General features: G+C 36.7%; 2 protein-coding genes, 1 long non-coding RNA gene and 1 pseudogene across 4 annotated transcripts; 1 reads left to right on the top strand and 3 right to left on the bottom strand.

The window, feature by feature from the left end:
* Window positions 1-234: 234 nt before the first annotated feature.
* LOC310734085 (interferon-induced protein with tetratricopeptide repeats 5-like) lies at window positions 235-4,187 on the bottom strand. The gene is made up of 2 exons (XM_083555732.1): window positions 4,064-4,187; window positions 235-2,227 (listed from the first exon to the last, which is right to left on the bottom strand). Exons 1-2 carry the CDS (start codon window positions 4,066-4,068, stop codon window positions 802-804), a joined length of 1,431 nt encoding a protein of 476 aa, XP_083411858.1. The 5' UTR covers window positions 4,069-4,187; the 3' UTR covers window positions 235-801.
* Window positions 4,188-6,089: 1,902 nt separating this feature from the next.
* Window positions 6,090-12,417, bottom strand: LOC310734926 (interferon-induced protein with tetratricopeptide repeats 5-like; annotated as a pseudogene). Its single transcript, XR_014538179.1, has 3 exons — window positions 11,991-12,417; window positions 9,303-10,724; window positions 6,090-7,598 (listed from the first exon to the last, which is right to left on the bottom strand). The product of XR_014538179.1 is annotated as an interferon-induced protein with tetratricopeptide repeats 5-like (transcript).
* LOC310734118 lies at window positions 8,356-9,261 on the top strand. The gene is made up of 2 exons (XR_014535968.1): window positions 8,356-8,870; window positions 9,147-9,261. It is a non-coding gene; the product is annotated as an uncharacterized lncRNA (long non-coding RNA).
* A 1,423-nt stretch (window positions 12,418-13,840) lies between the features above and the next one.
* On the bottom strand, window positions 13,841-15,755 carry LOC310734089 (interferon-induced protein with tetratricopeptide repeats 5-like). Its single transcript, XM_083555738.1, has 2 exons — window positions 15,634-15,755; window positions 13,841-15,523 (listed from the first exon to the last, which is right to left on the bottom strand). The coding sequence occupies exons 1-2, from the start codon at window positions 15,645-15,647 to the stop codon at window positions 14,188-14,190; spliced, it is 1,350 nt and encodes a 449-aa protein (XP_083411864.1). The 5' UTR covers window positions 15,648-15,755; the 3' UTR covers window positions 13,841-14,187.
* Window positions 15,756-16,140: the final 385 nt, after the last annotated feature.

Here is a 16,140-nt window from a genome sequence, read left to right as displayed (position 1 = left end):
TTATAATCTTTTTGAAATTGACAGTTTTCAAATGACAATAAAGAATTTAAAGTGAAATTATTTTTCAAAATTTACAACATTACAATGTGTGTGTGCGCATGTGTGAAAGTTTTAAGGAAAGTCTGAATTAAATAAATTTTACACTTTCACATTTCCTCTCTCCATATACAACCTGAACCATAAACATGCTTTGAGTATTTAAAATATGTTTAAATATAACGAAACATATTCACATGATTTAAACAAATTTTATTTTCATTTGGTTGCAGAAAAACATGCATTAATATTACACATTAGAACATTAATATGCAGCCTTCATAAATGTGCAAAATATATTCACAGTTTTAAAAGACTTGAGATTTCGAGATCAGTAGTGAGAGGATTTAGTAAATTACATTCACTTATCAAGACAAACAACAAATTTTTTTTTATTTAGCTGGATTCTGCTGCTTTACTTATTCGAATTAATTTCTAATGTGTCTCCAAAATCTTCCTTTTTAATCATTTTTATCCTGCTTACTGCCTTAGCACAGACAAAGCTTCCTGCTTCTTTAATCTCCTCGATAATCATATCAGTGTGTATTTCCACTCTTAACACATTTAGTGTTGTAAAACTGACTTGTATTAAGGCGTGAGAGTGCACTGAGAGTGTGTCCATGTACATTTTAACAAATAGCTGTGTTTGCTACATCCACACATTTAAAATAAGATTACAGATGCTACACTGTTAACAGTAAATATCATGAATAATAAATGAGTATATAGATATTTGGCTGTGTATCATAATTTATATTGCTAATATTACTGTAGAGAAAGCCTAAGCTCACAAAGATCACTGAGGTACTCCTCATTATCTACATAGGTCAGCGCTTTCTCAAAGCACTCTATGGCTTGTTGTTTTTCTCCTCGTTCCTTATGAATGATTCCAAGTATTCCAAAGGCCTCTCCATCATTTGGGTTGTTCCTAATTCTTCTCTCTGCAATCTGTCTCAGACTTTTAGCACTTTTTTTCCCTTCAAATTCATTTGGATTTATCTTTAGACATTCAATGTAATGTTTGATGGCAGCAGGCTCACATCTCATAACGTAATGCTGAAATTCTGCATAAAACACATGAACAGTCTGGTAGTTGTCTTTTTTCTCTTTGGCTGCTTGAAATGCATTCTGGAACATTTCTTCTGCTCTTGATATATCCCGATTTACCCCATATTGCAAGGCCAATTCAGCCATGGCTAGAATGAAGCGGGTTTTCAATTTGATTGCCATCTCCAAATGGTAGATGCATTGCTCTTGAGCTCGTTTAATTTCAGCTCCTTTTGTGTGGTGGCTTCCTGCCTGCTTCAGCTTTATAATCTTTTGTTTATAGCAGAGCCCCAGCTGATGGTGTATAAAAGCTGTGTTTGACACTTTCTCTAATGCTTTCTTTAGAAAAGCAATGGACCTGTCCACAGATCCTGCATTTCGTAAATACTTTCCAAAATAGCGAATCACATGTGGGTGTTCTGGAGACCTCTCTAAGGCTTGCGCCACTAGGCTCTCTGCCTCACTGTACTTCTTGAAAAGAGCCAATCTCAGAGCAAGCAGAACTTTAAGAACATCATCATCTGGGTTAGTGGCTATAGCTCTTCTAAGTTGATTAACAGCATCTGAAGTTTCTGGTGCACATCCTTGTTCCACAAACTCTGTCCGATACAGAGCAATGGCAAGGCCGGAATTCCATTCAGCCTCCCCAGGGTCCAGCTCCAGGGCCTTTTTAAAGCAATCTTTCGCTCTTTCATAATATTTGTGGGAAAACTTAAGGAATGTCCATCCTTTCTCTCCAAGCACCTCAGCATATGGGACAGATGGATATTTCTCTTTAATCTCCCTCAGCTTATTCAGGTACATTTCACACTCTGCAAAATTACCCATATGATAGTATAACCATGCAAGGTCTCCATAGGCAACAACAAGCAGCTTATCAGAGTCATTTCCATGAGCCTTAATGAGTTCTACAGATTTCTCAAAGTTGCTGAGAGCCTCAGTATCGGAGCCTAGTAGAAACTTCACAAATCCCATACAGCTGTGTGTACGTGCAGCTCCTGCCTCCTTTCCGAGATCCAGGCTAAACTGTTCTTCTAATCTGTTCAGAAGATCATTGAGATCTACATCATTTTTATTCAGAGCCCAGGTGAAATGGCATTCTTGCTGAAGAAGTCTGGCTTTTAAATCTGTGCCTTGAGTTGAACTGGAAGAGAAAGAAAATAAATGAACCTGATTAAAACTTGTTAAAAAATATGAAATATATTTGTAACTTTACATCATTTGTCACATTATGTAATGCGTGTAATTTCTGAATATGTGCTTCAGAATCTAAAATTTTTACAAGTTTGGATAAAGTGGGTTTATTACATTCTGTATTGTAATTGAGCTATGAGCTAATCTATGTGACTTTACTAATATGTAAACTGAAAGAATAATCAAGTCTTTCTAAAGGTACAATTTAGTTCCCTTTTCCTGGTAGAAATTATGCTCACTGCACTGCAGGCTTTGTAACTCTCCACCCATTGTTTAAAAAAAAATAAACTAATCATTTTCCTTTTGTTATTTGGATATCATTATATGCAAACAGGAAAGTAAATGCAAAACAATACAAAAGTTTCATTCTTTTAAACCTTTAACCCTGGATTTTTTTTTTTTCATCAACACTTACACTCTGTTCTAAGCACTTTCCCTCAAGTTTCCCATTGCAGTCAATTTCCCTTTTTACATTTCTAATAACAATCTATAAGTGTTCTCATATAATTTTAAACCAAAGAGAATTTTTTCTTTTTTTATATATATGGAAAATAAAGTTCTTATTGAACTAATTTGCACTAAATCAACACATATCATCTGACCACACATCTCTCTTTCATTTGTATCGATTGAACAACAACAACAATAACAACATTTTTGTTTCAACAACTGTAACTGCACATTTGTAATTTAATTTGGAAAACTTTGGAAAGGTATGCTGTTAGATGATTTACAATAGGAAACAACTGAATAAGTGCAAGTACAACTGATGAAATATATAGAAAAAAAGGTCCATTAATATTATAATATCTGTAGAAACTTTTAAAGATACTAATGGCAAAGTAGCATTAATATATAATATATAATAAATATAAAAGTGTGAGTGTTTTTGTGTGTGTGTGTGTGTGTGTGTGTGTGTGTGTGTGTGTGTGTGTGTGTGTGTGTGTGTGTAATAGACATGTGAAAGTAATGTTTTGTGGTGTGTGATGTGGGTGATGTTCCTGCATTGTGTTTGTTATTTGAAGATTTTTTGTAATAAACCTCTAATGGTGATTCAGGAAAATTTTTATTCCATTATTGCATTTAACTGCTTAAAAATCCAGCTTTGATAAACAAGCTTACTTTTTGCCAAAACACAGGTGGAGCTGGTCAAACCGGTAGATTAACCAGTAAGATTATTTATAGCTTTCAAAAGAAATGTTAGACATTTTATAATTGTCTTATTGTGTGCAGTAAAACACAAAATAAATGTGCTTTTAAGCTCATTTAATAACACGGATTGTCAAAAAAAGCAGCTTTACAGAAATGCATATCTTAAAATCTGTATAAGTTCATATGGTTTATGTTTAAAAATGAGTCCCTAATCTGCAAACCTGCATATCAGGATATAAAACCCCATAAGACCCAGAGTCTTTTGAACATCAGAAGTCATTATAACAATTTGAATTTATTTTAAGCACTTTTGTACGTCTCTCTGGACAAGGGCATCTGCTAAATGTCACAAATGTAAATGTAAATTTTCTATTTTATTATTATAATTTTGTTTTACAATTTAATAATAACATAACTATATTAATTTGTCCTCATGGCTTTACTATGTACATGTGGTCATTTCTATAGGTAAACTACATTTACATTATGTATTAGAGACATACTGCTCTCACAACACGCTGCTCTCACTTCCTCCTTACTAATCATGTCCACTTCCTTGCAATTACTCTTGCGTTAATGTTATAAAAAACAGACTGAATATACAAAAGTACGTCTTCAGTATGATATCACTTACCTCATGGTGATCAGTCTGGGTGATGTGCAATCGGTCTTTCACCCTGGAGAGGACTATATAGTGGCACGGATATGAGCGGTGTTATTCTCCGCCCATGCATTTAATCTGTTGAGGAATCGAAACCGAAAGTTTTTATTTCCAAACTTCAGATGATGTCGTATAGAAACAACAATATAATCGCCTGAATTGTAATAGTACGTGAAAGGAAATGAAGTGTCAATATCAGTTTATACTCCTGTTAAATATTTTATGAAGCAAACATGACATGGTGCATAATTATAGCCTAAAGAAATAAAAGCAAAAAAAAAACCATGTTAGTTTAACTCTAGTTTCGTTTCATCCTCCAAGACCACTTCTAGTCATTTTCCTCAATGTTACTCCATTGCTCTGTGTACAGCTGTCATCGTATCTTAGCATTAACTCTTTCGTTTTACTTGAAAAAAAGAAAAAAGAAATAACAATGTAAGTTACCTCATATCTATTCTGAAGTAAGCTCTTCCTGTGTTTTTATTGATGGGAACAAACCTACTGTACTTCTTTTCTGGCTACACAGCTTCCTCACACCAGCAACTAAGTGAAAATTAAAGTTTACTTTTTTGGTAAAATGGTTTAAGGTGCTAGGTTTAATGACTCTGATTCTTTGGGGTTTGAATTCCAGCAGCATGAAATGAATCTTGTGTTTAGTTATGATAACTGTACATCACGCTTGGTTAAACTTGTCACTGACTTCTGTGGAATCATGTACATCATAAATATGTTCATGTTAAAATATTATGTATAAAAACCTGCATTTTACACTCATCTGAAAATTTTGATGTTTTGATTTGAATTGCACCGTCTTGGATTGCAAAACCCTACAGCGGATAGTGAGGATGTTTAGACTGTGTAACAGTTTCTTTCCACAAGCCATGAGACTCCTCAACATGAAGGTACTGGTATCACACACACACACACACACACACACACACACACACACACACACACACACACACACACACACACACACACACACACACACACACACACACACACACACACACACACAACAGAAAAAAGTTTTTTTTCTGGTTGGTGGACACCACAGGAACCTACACAGCAACCTTCTTTCTTAGTGGCTTTGCACTCATCTCCAGCGCTCTCCTGCTGTGTACCATCACTGTGGTCCGTCACTGCCAGAGAATTCAGAGGAACTCGCTAAGCAAAGTCTCCACACCAGAAGCATGTGAAGGCAAACAGGCAAAGTTTTATACTGCAAAAATCTTATAGTGTTGGACCTATTGGTTATATCATTTGTATTGTTTTATTTTTGTTAAAAAAGCAAAAACAAAACAAAACAAAAAACAGGTGCATAAACTTCAGTAGTTAGTGGGGGGAAAAAAGAAATTTGTAGCAGTACCAGCACATTTTCACAGTCTGAAATTCGGTTAATGTGCCCTTTCTATCTGGCATTTCATTCGTAGATTGTGAATGAAAAGTTAAAAACAGAAAAGGTGATTTAGAGTTGGTGCATATTGCATTGTTTGTTTGTTTTTTTCGTTTGTTTTTGTAAAGTGTTTACCCAAAAGTGCTGTATAACTTGATAATGTGTTTGTTGTGTTTTTCTCTCTAGTATGTCTAGTATCTCACATGTACTGTGGTTAAAAATATCAGTCATAATTTTTCTATGAATCAGCTTGGAAGAGAAATTAGTGCCACTAGAGGGCAGTGCTGATTCAACTCATTCCAAACTTGGACATTTACTGGAAGCTGATATGTCAGTGTTCATATCAAGTACACTGACAGAAGATGAAGTTTTAGTGACCATCTTATAAGATATATTTACATATTATCTTTATTAGATGAAAGAAAAAAGTTACAATGTCTTTTACAATAAACAAGTTTTAAACTAAATAATGATTAATTAAAGATTAGCCCAGTGACATAAAAAATGTCTGTACTAATCTTGAATAAACATTTTATTCCTGTTTGAGTAATAAAGTGTACTTGTTTAATACTTACTACTGCTCCCACCTATAAACAAAGAATTATTGTTTTACTCAAGTAGAATAAACAGAAATTACTGGTAAATCATGACTCAGAATGCAATTCTGCTCTTGTATCAGAATGCAAATGACCCTGCTTCAAAAACAGCCTTTAGAATACACAGCATAGTTAAATATTCATAAACACTAGTATTTTGCAGAATGTCTTCAGCCTCCTATGGCCCTGCGTTTCTCTCTTCTTTACTCACAGGGATCCTCAAGTCTTTCCTGCTCCCAGGGCTTTTAGACGAACGTTTATCATTAATCTTTCCCAGCTGTTTAGCACTTTTCTTCCCATCTACAGTGCCTTCATCTATCTTCAGACATTCCATATAACAAGTGATGGCTTCAGGTAGGGATCTCCTTCTGTACTGCTGAAACTGCCCGTAAGAGAGGTACACCTGCTGTAGGTATTTGTTTTTCTCTTTAGCTTTATGCAGAGTTTGCTGAAACATCTCTTCTGCACGATCAAGATCCCCATCCTCGCCGTACTGATTTGCCAGCTCAATCATAGCTGTAATGAAGCCAGGCTTTAGTTCGGTGGTCTTGTCTAAATAATTAATGCACTGACTTCGACTCCTCTGAATCTCAGCACCAGCACTATTTGAGTTTTGACTTCCTTCATGCTGCAAAGTAATTGCTTTTCTCTTGTAGCAGAGAGCAAGCTGATGGTGTATGAAAGCTGATCTGGGTGACTTCTCTAAAACTCTTTTTAGCAGTGCAATGGACCTCTCCACTGAGCCATAGATCCTCAAAAATTTCCCCACATATCGAATGACATTAGGAGCATTCGGAGAACCCTCCAGAGCTTCTTCCACCAAACTCTCCCCTTCATTGTATTCCTTGGCTTCACCAAGTCTTACTGCTAAGAGAGCTTTAAGCTCATCATTATCCGGGTTTGTGTCTATGGCCTGACGCAGTTGTTTAATTGTTCTTACACTTGGACACTGTGTTTCTGTTCTGTGGAGCACAAAAGCATAACCACAATTCCATTCAGCATTCATGGGCTCTAGCTCCAAAACCTTCTCAAAGCACTCTTTTGCCTGGTTGTAGTACTTGCGAGAGAACTTGAAGTAGGCCCAGGGCTGTTCTCCAAGCACTTGATGACAAAGACCCAAAGATGAATCTGGCAATTCCTGTACAACACTTCTGATCTTCTCCAGGTAACTCTCACATTCACTAAAGCACTTCAACTGGTACTGTAACCAGGCTAAATTCCCATAGGGCACCATGAGGCACTTGTCACAGTCATCCAGCCTGCTCTCTTTAGTGAGCTTTACACACTTCTGCAGGTAGCCAAGTGCGTCTTGAGAAGACCCCAGGAGATGCTTATAATATTTCCCAAAGAGTTGTATGTCTGCGCAAGTCCTGCTTTCTCGCCAAGGGTAAAGTCGGCATGCTGTTCAAGCATGTTTAAAAGATCTGTAAGATCCAGCTCTTCTTTTTTCAGCTTCCAGGTGAAGTGACATTCAAGCTTGTGTAGTTCTGCCTGGAGAAGTGTGGCTTCTGTTAGACTGTAACACAGAAGCAGCAACCGCTTAATACGGTATTGTAAAGTTATTCAGTGTCTCACACACACCATCTCGTGACCGACTATTTTCTTTCTAGTTATTTTAACGCTTACCTCATTGTGGTCATCTGCTGCAATCCGGAATACAATTTCCAGAAAGTGAATGACTATGAAACAGTGAGAAACCTAGAAATCTGAAGCATTTCCTGGATTAAAATGATGCTTGTGTAATCATGTGTTCGGTGGAAATAGAAATTTAGGGAAGCTAATGGGCGTGTAGTTAAAGATAAACAGCATATTAATAATGAAAACGGCGAGTTTGGAGTTTAGTGCGTGGAAACACCACAAATCGCTAATATATATGTGTATATATGTGTGTGTGTGTGTATATGTGTGTGTGTATATAATGTTTGTGTATATTTTCATTTCATTTCATTTTCTCCCGCTTATCCGTAATTCGGGTCGCGGGGGCACCAGTCTAAGCAGGCCCCCGCCTTCGACTGCTGCCCAATCCTCACAGCACCGTCCCTTACGGTCCCTCCTGCAGGTGGTGAGCCCACGAGAAGGTTTGTGTATATAATGTTTGTTTATTTTGTTTTTAGATTTTACATTTCAGTGACGTGTGTGTGTGTGTGCGAGCGTGCGTGCGCGCGCGCGGAGGGGGGGCCTGTAGCGTGTCCGAGCGGTCTAAGGCGCTGGATTAAGGCTCCAGTCTCTTCGGGGGCTTGGGTTCGAATCCCACTGCTGCTAATTAGGTTTTTCTACATATCCATCCTCAAATGTGGACTTCAGTAAAGATACATAAAGAAGTGTGTGTTCTGATCAATACTTTACAAACCTGTGTTTTACACTTTGACATTGCTGGATTGTCAGAGAGGAATGATTGAGACTATTACCAAATTATTATAATCTTTTTGAAATTGACAGTTTTCAAATGACAATAAAGAATTTAAAGTGAAATTATTTTTCAAAATTTACAACATTACAATGTGTGTGTGCGCATGTGTGAAAGTTTTAAGGAAAGTCTGAATTAAATAAATTTTACACTTTCACATTTCCTCTCTCCATATACAACCTGAACCATAAACATGCTTTGAGTATTTAAAATATGTTTAAATATAACGAAACATATTCACATGATTTAAACAAATTTTATTTTCATTTGGTTGCAGAAAAACATGCATTAATATTACACATTAGAACATTAATATGCAGCCTTCATAAATGTGCAAAATATATTCACAGTTTTAAAAGACTTGAGATTTCGAGATCAGTAGTGAGAGGATTTAGTAAATTACATTCACTTATCAAGACAAACAACAAATTTTTTTTTATTTAGCTGGATTCTGCTGCTTTACTTATTCGAATTAATTTCTAATGTGTCTCCAAAATCTTCCTTTTTAATCATTTTTATCCTGCTTACTGCCTTAGCACAGACAAAGCTTCCTGCTTCTTTAATCTCCTCGATAATCATATCAGTGTGTATTTCCACTCTTAACACATTTAGTGTTGTAAAACTGACTTGTATTAAGGCGTGAGAGTGCACTGAGAGTGTGTCCATGTACATTTTAACAAATAGCTGTGTTTGCTACATCCACACATTTAAAATAAGATTACAGATGCTACAATGTTAACATTAAATATCATGAATAATAAATGAGTATATAGATATTTGGCTGTGTATCATAATTTATATTGCTAATATTACTGTAGAGAAAGCCTAAGCTCACAAAGATCACTGAGGTACTCCTCATTATCTACATAGGTCAGCGCTTTCTCAAAGCACTCTATGGCTTGTTGTTTTTCTCCTCGTTCCTTATGAATGATTCCAAGTATTCCAAAGGCCTCTCCATCATTTGGGTTGTTCCTAATTCTTCTCTCTGCAATCTGTCTCAGACTTTTAGCACTTTTTTTCCCTTCAAATTCATTTGGATTTATCTTTAGACATTCAATGTAATGTTTGATGGCAGCAGGCTCACATCTCATAACGTAATGCTGAAATTCTGCATAAAACACATGAACAGTCTGGTAGTTGTCTTTTTTCTCTTTGGCTGCTTGAAATGCATTCTGGAACATTTCTTCTGCTCTTGATATATCCCGATTAACCCCATATTGCAAGGCCAATTCAGCCATGGCTAAAATGAATCCGGTTTTCAGTTCGATTGCCATCTCCAAATGGTAGATGCATTGCTCTTGAGCTCGTTTAATTTCAGCTCCTTTTGTGTGGTGGCTTCCTGCCTGCTTCAGCTTTATAATCTTTTGTTTATAGCAGAGCCCCAGCTGATGGTGTATAAAAGCTGTGTTTGACACTTTCTCTAATGCTTTCTTTAGAAAAGCAATGGACCTGTCCACAGATCCTGCATTTCGTAAATACTTTCCAAAATAGCGAATCACATGTGGGTGTTCTGGAGACCTCTCTAAGGCTTGCGCCACTAGGCTCTCTGCCTCACTGTACTTCTTGAAAAGAGCCAATCTCAGAGCAAGCAGAACTTTAAGAACATCATCATCTGGGTTAGTGGCTATAGCTCTTCTAAGTTGATTAACAGCATCTGAAGTTTCTGGTGCACATCCTTGTTCCACAAACTCTGTCCGATACAGAGCAATGGCAAGGCCGGAATTCCATTCAGCCTCCCCAGGGTCCAGCTCCAGGGCCTTTTTAAAGCAATCTTTCGCTCTTTCATAATATTTGTGGGAAAACTTAAGGAATGTCCATCCTTTCTCTCCAAGCACCTCAGCATATGGGACAGATGGATATTTCTCTTTAATCTCCCTCAGCTTATTCAGGTACATTTCACACTCTGCAAAATTACCCATATGATAGTATAACCATGCAAGGTCTCCATAGGCAACAACAAGCAGCTTATCAGAGTCATTTCCATGAGCCTTAATGAGTTCTACAGATTTCTCAAAGTTGCTGAGAGCCTCAGTATCGGAGCCTAGTAGAAACTTCACAAATCCCATACAGCTGTGTGTACGTGCAGCTCCTGCCTCCTTTCCGAGATCCAGGCTAAACTGTTCTTCTAATCTGTTCAGAAGATCATTGAGATCTACATCATTTTTATTCAGAGCCCAGGTGAAATGGCATTCTTGCTGAAGAAGTCTGGCTTTTAAATCTGTGCCTTGAGTTGAACTGGAAGAGAAAGAAAATAAATGAACCTGATTAAAACTTGTTAAAAAATATGAAATATATTTGTAACTTTACATCATTTGTCACATTATGTAATGCGTGTAATTTCTGAATATGTGCTTCAGAATCTAAAATTTTTACAAGTTTGGATAAAGTGGGTTTATTACATTCTGTATTGTAATTGAGCTATGAGCTAATCTATGTGACTTTACTAATATGTAAACTGAAAGAATAATCAAGTCTTTCTAAAGGTACAATTTAGTTCCCTTTTCCTGGTAGAAATTATGCTCACTGCACTGCAGGCTTTGTAACTCTCCACCCATTGTTTAAAAAAAAATAAACTAATCATTTTCCTTTTGTTATTTGGATATCATTATATGCAAACAGGAAAGTAAATGCAAAACAATACAAAAGTTTCATTCTTTTAAACCTTTAACCCTGGATTTTTTTTTTTTCATCAACACTTACACTCTGTTCTAAGCACTTTCCCTCAAGTTTCCCATTGCAGTCAATTTCCCTTTTTACATTTCTAATAACAATCTATAAGTGTTCTCATATAATTTTAAACCAAAGAGAATTTTTTCTTTTTTTATATATATGGAAAATAAAGTTCTTATTGAACTAATTTGCACTAAATCAACACATATCATCTGACCACACATCTCTGTTTCATTTGTATCGATTGAACAACAACAACAATAACAACATTTTTGTTTCAACAACTGTAACTGCACATTTGTAATTTAATTTGGAAAACTTTGGAAAGGTATGCTGTTAGATGATTTACAATAGGAAACAACTGAATAAGTGCAAGTACAACTGATGAAATATATAGAAAAAAAGGTCCATTAATACTATAATATCTGTAGAAACTTTTAAAGATACTAATGGCAAAGTAGCATTAATATATAATATATAATAAATATAAAAGTGTGAGTGTTAGGGTTGTACGTCTCTCTGGACAAGGGCATCTGCTAAATGTCACAAATGTAAATGTAAATTTTCTATTTTATTATTATAATTTTGTTTTACAATTTAATAATAACATAACTATATTAATTTGTCCTCATGGCTTTACTATGTACATGTGGTCATTTCTATAGGTAAACTACATTTACATTATGTATTAGAGACATACTGCTCTCACAACACGCTGCTCTCACTTCCTCCTTACTAATCATGTCCACTTCCTTGCAATTACTCTTGCGTTAATGTTATAAAAAACAGACTGAATATACAAAAGTACGTCTTCAGTATGATATCACTTACCTCATGGTGATCAGTCTGGGTGATGTGCAATCGGTCTTTCACCCTGGAGAGGACTATATAGTGGCACGGATATGAGCGGTGTTATTCTCCGCCCATGCATTTAATCTGTTGAGGAATCGAAACCGAAAGTTTTTATTTCCAAACTTCAGATGATGTCGTATAGAAACAACAATATAATCGCCTGAATTGTAATAGTACGTGAAAGGAAATGAAGTGTCAATATCAGTTTATACTCCTGTTAAATATTTTATGAAGCAAACATGACATGGTGCATAATTATAGCCTAAAGAAATAAAAGCAAAAAAAAAACCATGTTAGTTTAACTCTAGTTTCGTTTCATCCTCCAAGACCACTTCTAGTCATTTTCCTCAATGTTACTCCATTGCTCTGTGTACAGCTGTCATCGTATCTTAGCATTAACTCTTTCGTTTTACTTGAAAAAAAGAAAAAAGAAATAACAATGTAAGTTACCTCATATCTATTCTGAAGTAAGCTCTTCCTGTGTTTTTATTGATGGGAACAAACCTACTGTACTTCTTTTCTGGCTACACAGCTTCCTCACACCAGCAACTAAGTGAAAATTAAAGTTTCCTTTTTTGGTAAAATGGTTTAAGGTGCTAGGTTTAATGACTCTGATTCTTTGGGGTTTGAATTCCAGCAGCATGAAATGAATCTTGTGTTTAGTTATGATAACTGTACATCACGCTTGGTTAAACTTGTCAATGACTTCTGTGGAATCATGTACATTATAAATATGTTCATGTTAAAATATTATGTATAAAAACCTGCATTTTACACTCATCTGAAATTTTTGATGTTTTGATTTGAATTGCACCGTCTTGGATTGCAAAACCCTACAGCGGATAGTGAGGATGTTTAGACTGTGTAACAGTTTCTTTCCACAAGCCATGAGACTCCTCAACATGAAGGTACTGGTATCACACACACACACACACACACACACACACACACACACACACACACACACACACACACACACACACACACACACACACACACACACACACACACACACACACACACAACAGAAAAAAGTTTTTTTTCTGGTTGGTGGACACCACAGGAACCTACACAGCAACCTTCTTTCTTAGTGGCTTTGCACTCATCTCCAGCGCTCTCCTGCTGTGTACCATCACTGTGGTCCGTCACTGCCAGAGAATTCAGAGGAACTCGCTAAGCAAAGTCTCCACACCAGAAGCATGTGAAGGCAAACAGGCAAAGTTTTATACTGCAAAAATCTTATAGTGTTGGACCTATTGGTTATATCATTTGTATTGTTTTATTTTTGTTAAAAAAGCAAAAACAAAACAAAACAAAAAACAGGTGCATAAACTTCAGTAGTTAGTGGGGGGAAAAAAGAAATTTGTAGCAGTACCAGCACATTTTCACAGTCTGAAATTCGGTTAATGTGCCCTTTCTATCTGGCATTTCATTCGTAGATTGTGAATGAAAAGTTAAAAACAGAAAAGGTGATTTAGAGTTGGTGCATATTGCATTGTTTGTTTGTTTTTTTCGTTTGTTTTTGTAAAGTGTTTACCCAAAAGTGCTGTATAACTTGATAATGTGTTTGTTGTGTTTTTCTCTCTAGTATGTCTAGTATCTCACATGTACTGTGGTTAAAAATATCAGTCATAATTTTTCTATGAATCAGCTTGGAAGAGAAATTAGTGCCACTAGAGGGCAGTGCTGATTCAACTCATTCCAAACTTGGACATTTACTGGAAGCTGATATGTCAGGGTTCATATCAAGTACACTGACAGAAGATGAAGTTTTAGTGACCATCTTATAAGATATATTTACATATTATCTTTATTAGATAAAAGAAAAAAGTTACAATGTCTTTTACAATAAACAAGTTTTAAACTAAATAATGATTAATTAAAGATTAGCCCAGTGACATAAAAAATGTCTGTACTAATCTTGAATAAACATTTTATTCCTGTTTGAGTAATAAAGGGTACTTGTTTAATACTTACTACTGCTCCCACCTATAAACAAAGAATTATTGTTTTACTCAAGTAGAATAAACAGAAATTACTGGTAAATCATGACTCAGAATGCAATTCTGCTCTTGTATCAGAATGCAAATGACCCTGCTTCAAAAACAGCCTTTAGAATACACAGAATAGTTAGATATTCATAAACACTAGTATTTTGCAGAATGTCTTCAGCCTCCTATGGCCCTGCGTTTCTCTCTTCTTTACTCACAGGGATCCTCAAGTCTTTCCTGCTCCCAGGGCTTTTAGACGAACGTTTATCATTAATCTTTCCCAGCTGTTTAGCACTTTTCTTCCCATCTACAGTGCCTTCATCTATCTTCAGACATTCCATATAACAAGTGATGGCTTCAGGTAGGGATCTCCTTCTGTACTGCTGAAACTGCCCGTAAGAGAGGTACACCTGCTGTAGGTATTTGTTTTTCTCTTTAGCTTTATGCAGAGTTTGCTGAAACATCTCTTCTGCACGATCAAGATCCCCATCCTCGCCGTACTGATTTGCCAGCTCAATCATAGCTGTAATGAAGCCAGGCTTTAGTTCGGTGGTCTTGTCTAAATAATTAATGCACTGACTTCGACTCCTCTGAATCTCAGCACCAGCACTATTTGAGTTTTGACTTCCTTCATGCTGCAAAGTAATTGCTTTTCTCTTGTAGCAGAGAGCAAGCTGATGGTGTATGAAAGCTGATCTGGGTGACTTCTCTAAAACTCTTTTTAGCAGTGCAATGGACCTCTCCACTGAGCCATAGAGCCTCAAAAATTTCCCCACATATCGAATGACATTAGGAGCATTCGGAGAACCCTCCAGAGCTTCTTCCACCAAACTCTCCCCTTCATTGTATTCCTTGGCTTCACCAAGTCTTACTGCTAAGAGAGCTTTAAGCTCATCATTATCCGGGTTTGTGTCTATGGCCTGACGCAGTTGTTTAATTGTTCTTACACTTGGACACTGTGTTTCTGTTCTGTGGAGCACAAAAGCATAACCACAATTCCATTCAGCATTCATGGGCTCTAGCTCCAAAACCTTCTCAAAGCACTCTTTTGCCTGGTTGTAGTACTTGCGAGAGAACTTGAAGTAGGCCCAGGGCTGTTCTCCAAGCACTTGATGACAAAGACCCAAAGATGAATCTGGCAATTCCTGTACAACACTTCTGATCTTCTCCAGGTAACTCTCACATTCACTAAAGCACTTCAACTGGTACTGTAACCAGGCTAAATTCCCATAGGGCACTATGAGCCACTTGTCACAGTCATCCAGCCTGCTCTCTTTAGTGAGCTCTACACACTTCTGCAGGTAGCCAAGTGCGTCTTGAGAAGACCCCAGGAGATGCTTAACATATCCCAAAGAGTTGTATGTCTGTGCAAGTCCTGCTTTCTCGCCAAGGTTAAAGTCGGCATGCTGTTCAAGCCTGTTTAAAAGATCTGTAAGATCCAGCTCTTCTTTTTTCAGCTTCCAGGTGAAGTGACATTCAAGCTTGTGTAGTTCTGCCTGGAGAAGTGTGGCTTCTGTTAGACTGTAACACAGAAGCAGCAACCGCTTAATACGGTATTGTAAAGTTATTCAGTGTCTCACACACACCATCTCGTGACCGACTATTTTCTTTCTAGTTATTATAACGCTTACCTCATTGTGGTCATCTGCTGCAATCCGGAATACAATTTCCAGAAAGTGAATGACTATGAAACAGTGAGAAACCTAGAAATCTGAAGCATTTCCTGGATTAAAATGATGCTTGTGTAATCATGTGTTCGGTGGAAATAGAAATTTAGGGAAGCTAATGGGCGTGTAGTTAAAGATAAACAGCATATTAATAATGAAAACGGCGAGTTTGGAGTTTAGTGCGTGGAAACACCACAAATCGCTAATATATATGTGTATATATGTGTGTGTGTGTGTGTGTATATGTGTGTGTGTATATAATGTTTGTGTATATTTTCATTTCATTTCATTTTCTCCCGCTTATCCGTAATTCGGGTCACGGGGGCACCAGTCTAAGCAGGCCCCCGCCTTCGACTGCTGCCCAATCCTCACAGCACCGTCCCTTACGGTCCCTCCTGCAGGTGGTGAGCCCACGAGAAGGTTTGTGTATATAATGTTTGTTTATTTTGTTTTTAGATTTTACATTTCGGT

Source organism: Silurus aristotelis, assembly GCF_946808225.1.
Source record: "Silurus aristotelis genome assembly, chromosome: 12".
NCBI lineage: Eukaryota > Metazoa > Chordata > Actinopteri > Siluriformes > Siluridae > Silurus > Silurus aristotelis.
The sequence above is the reverse complement of the archived record's forward strand: the minus strand, read 5'-3'. Positions and strand labels throughout refer to the sequence as shown.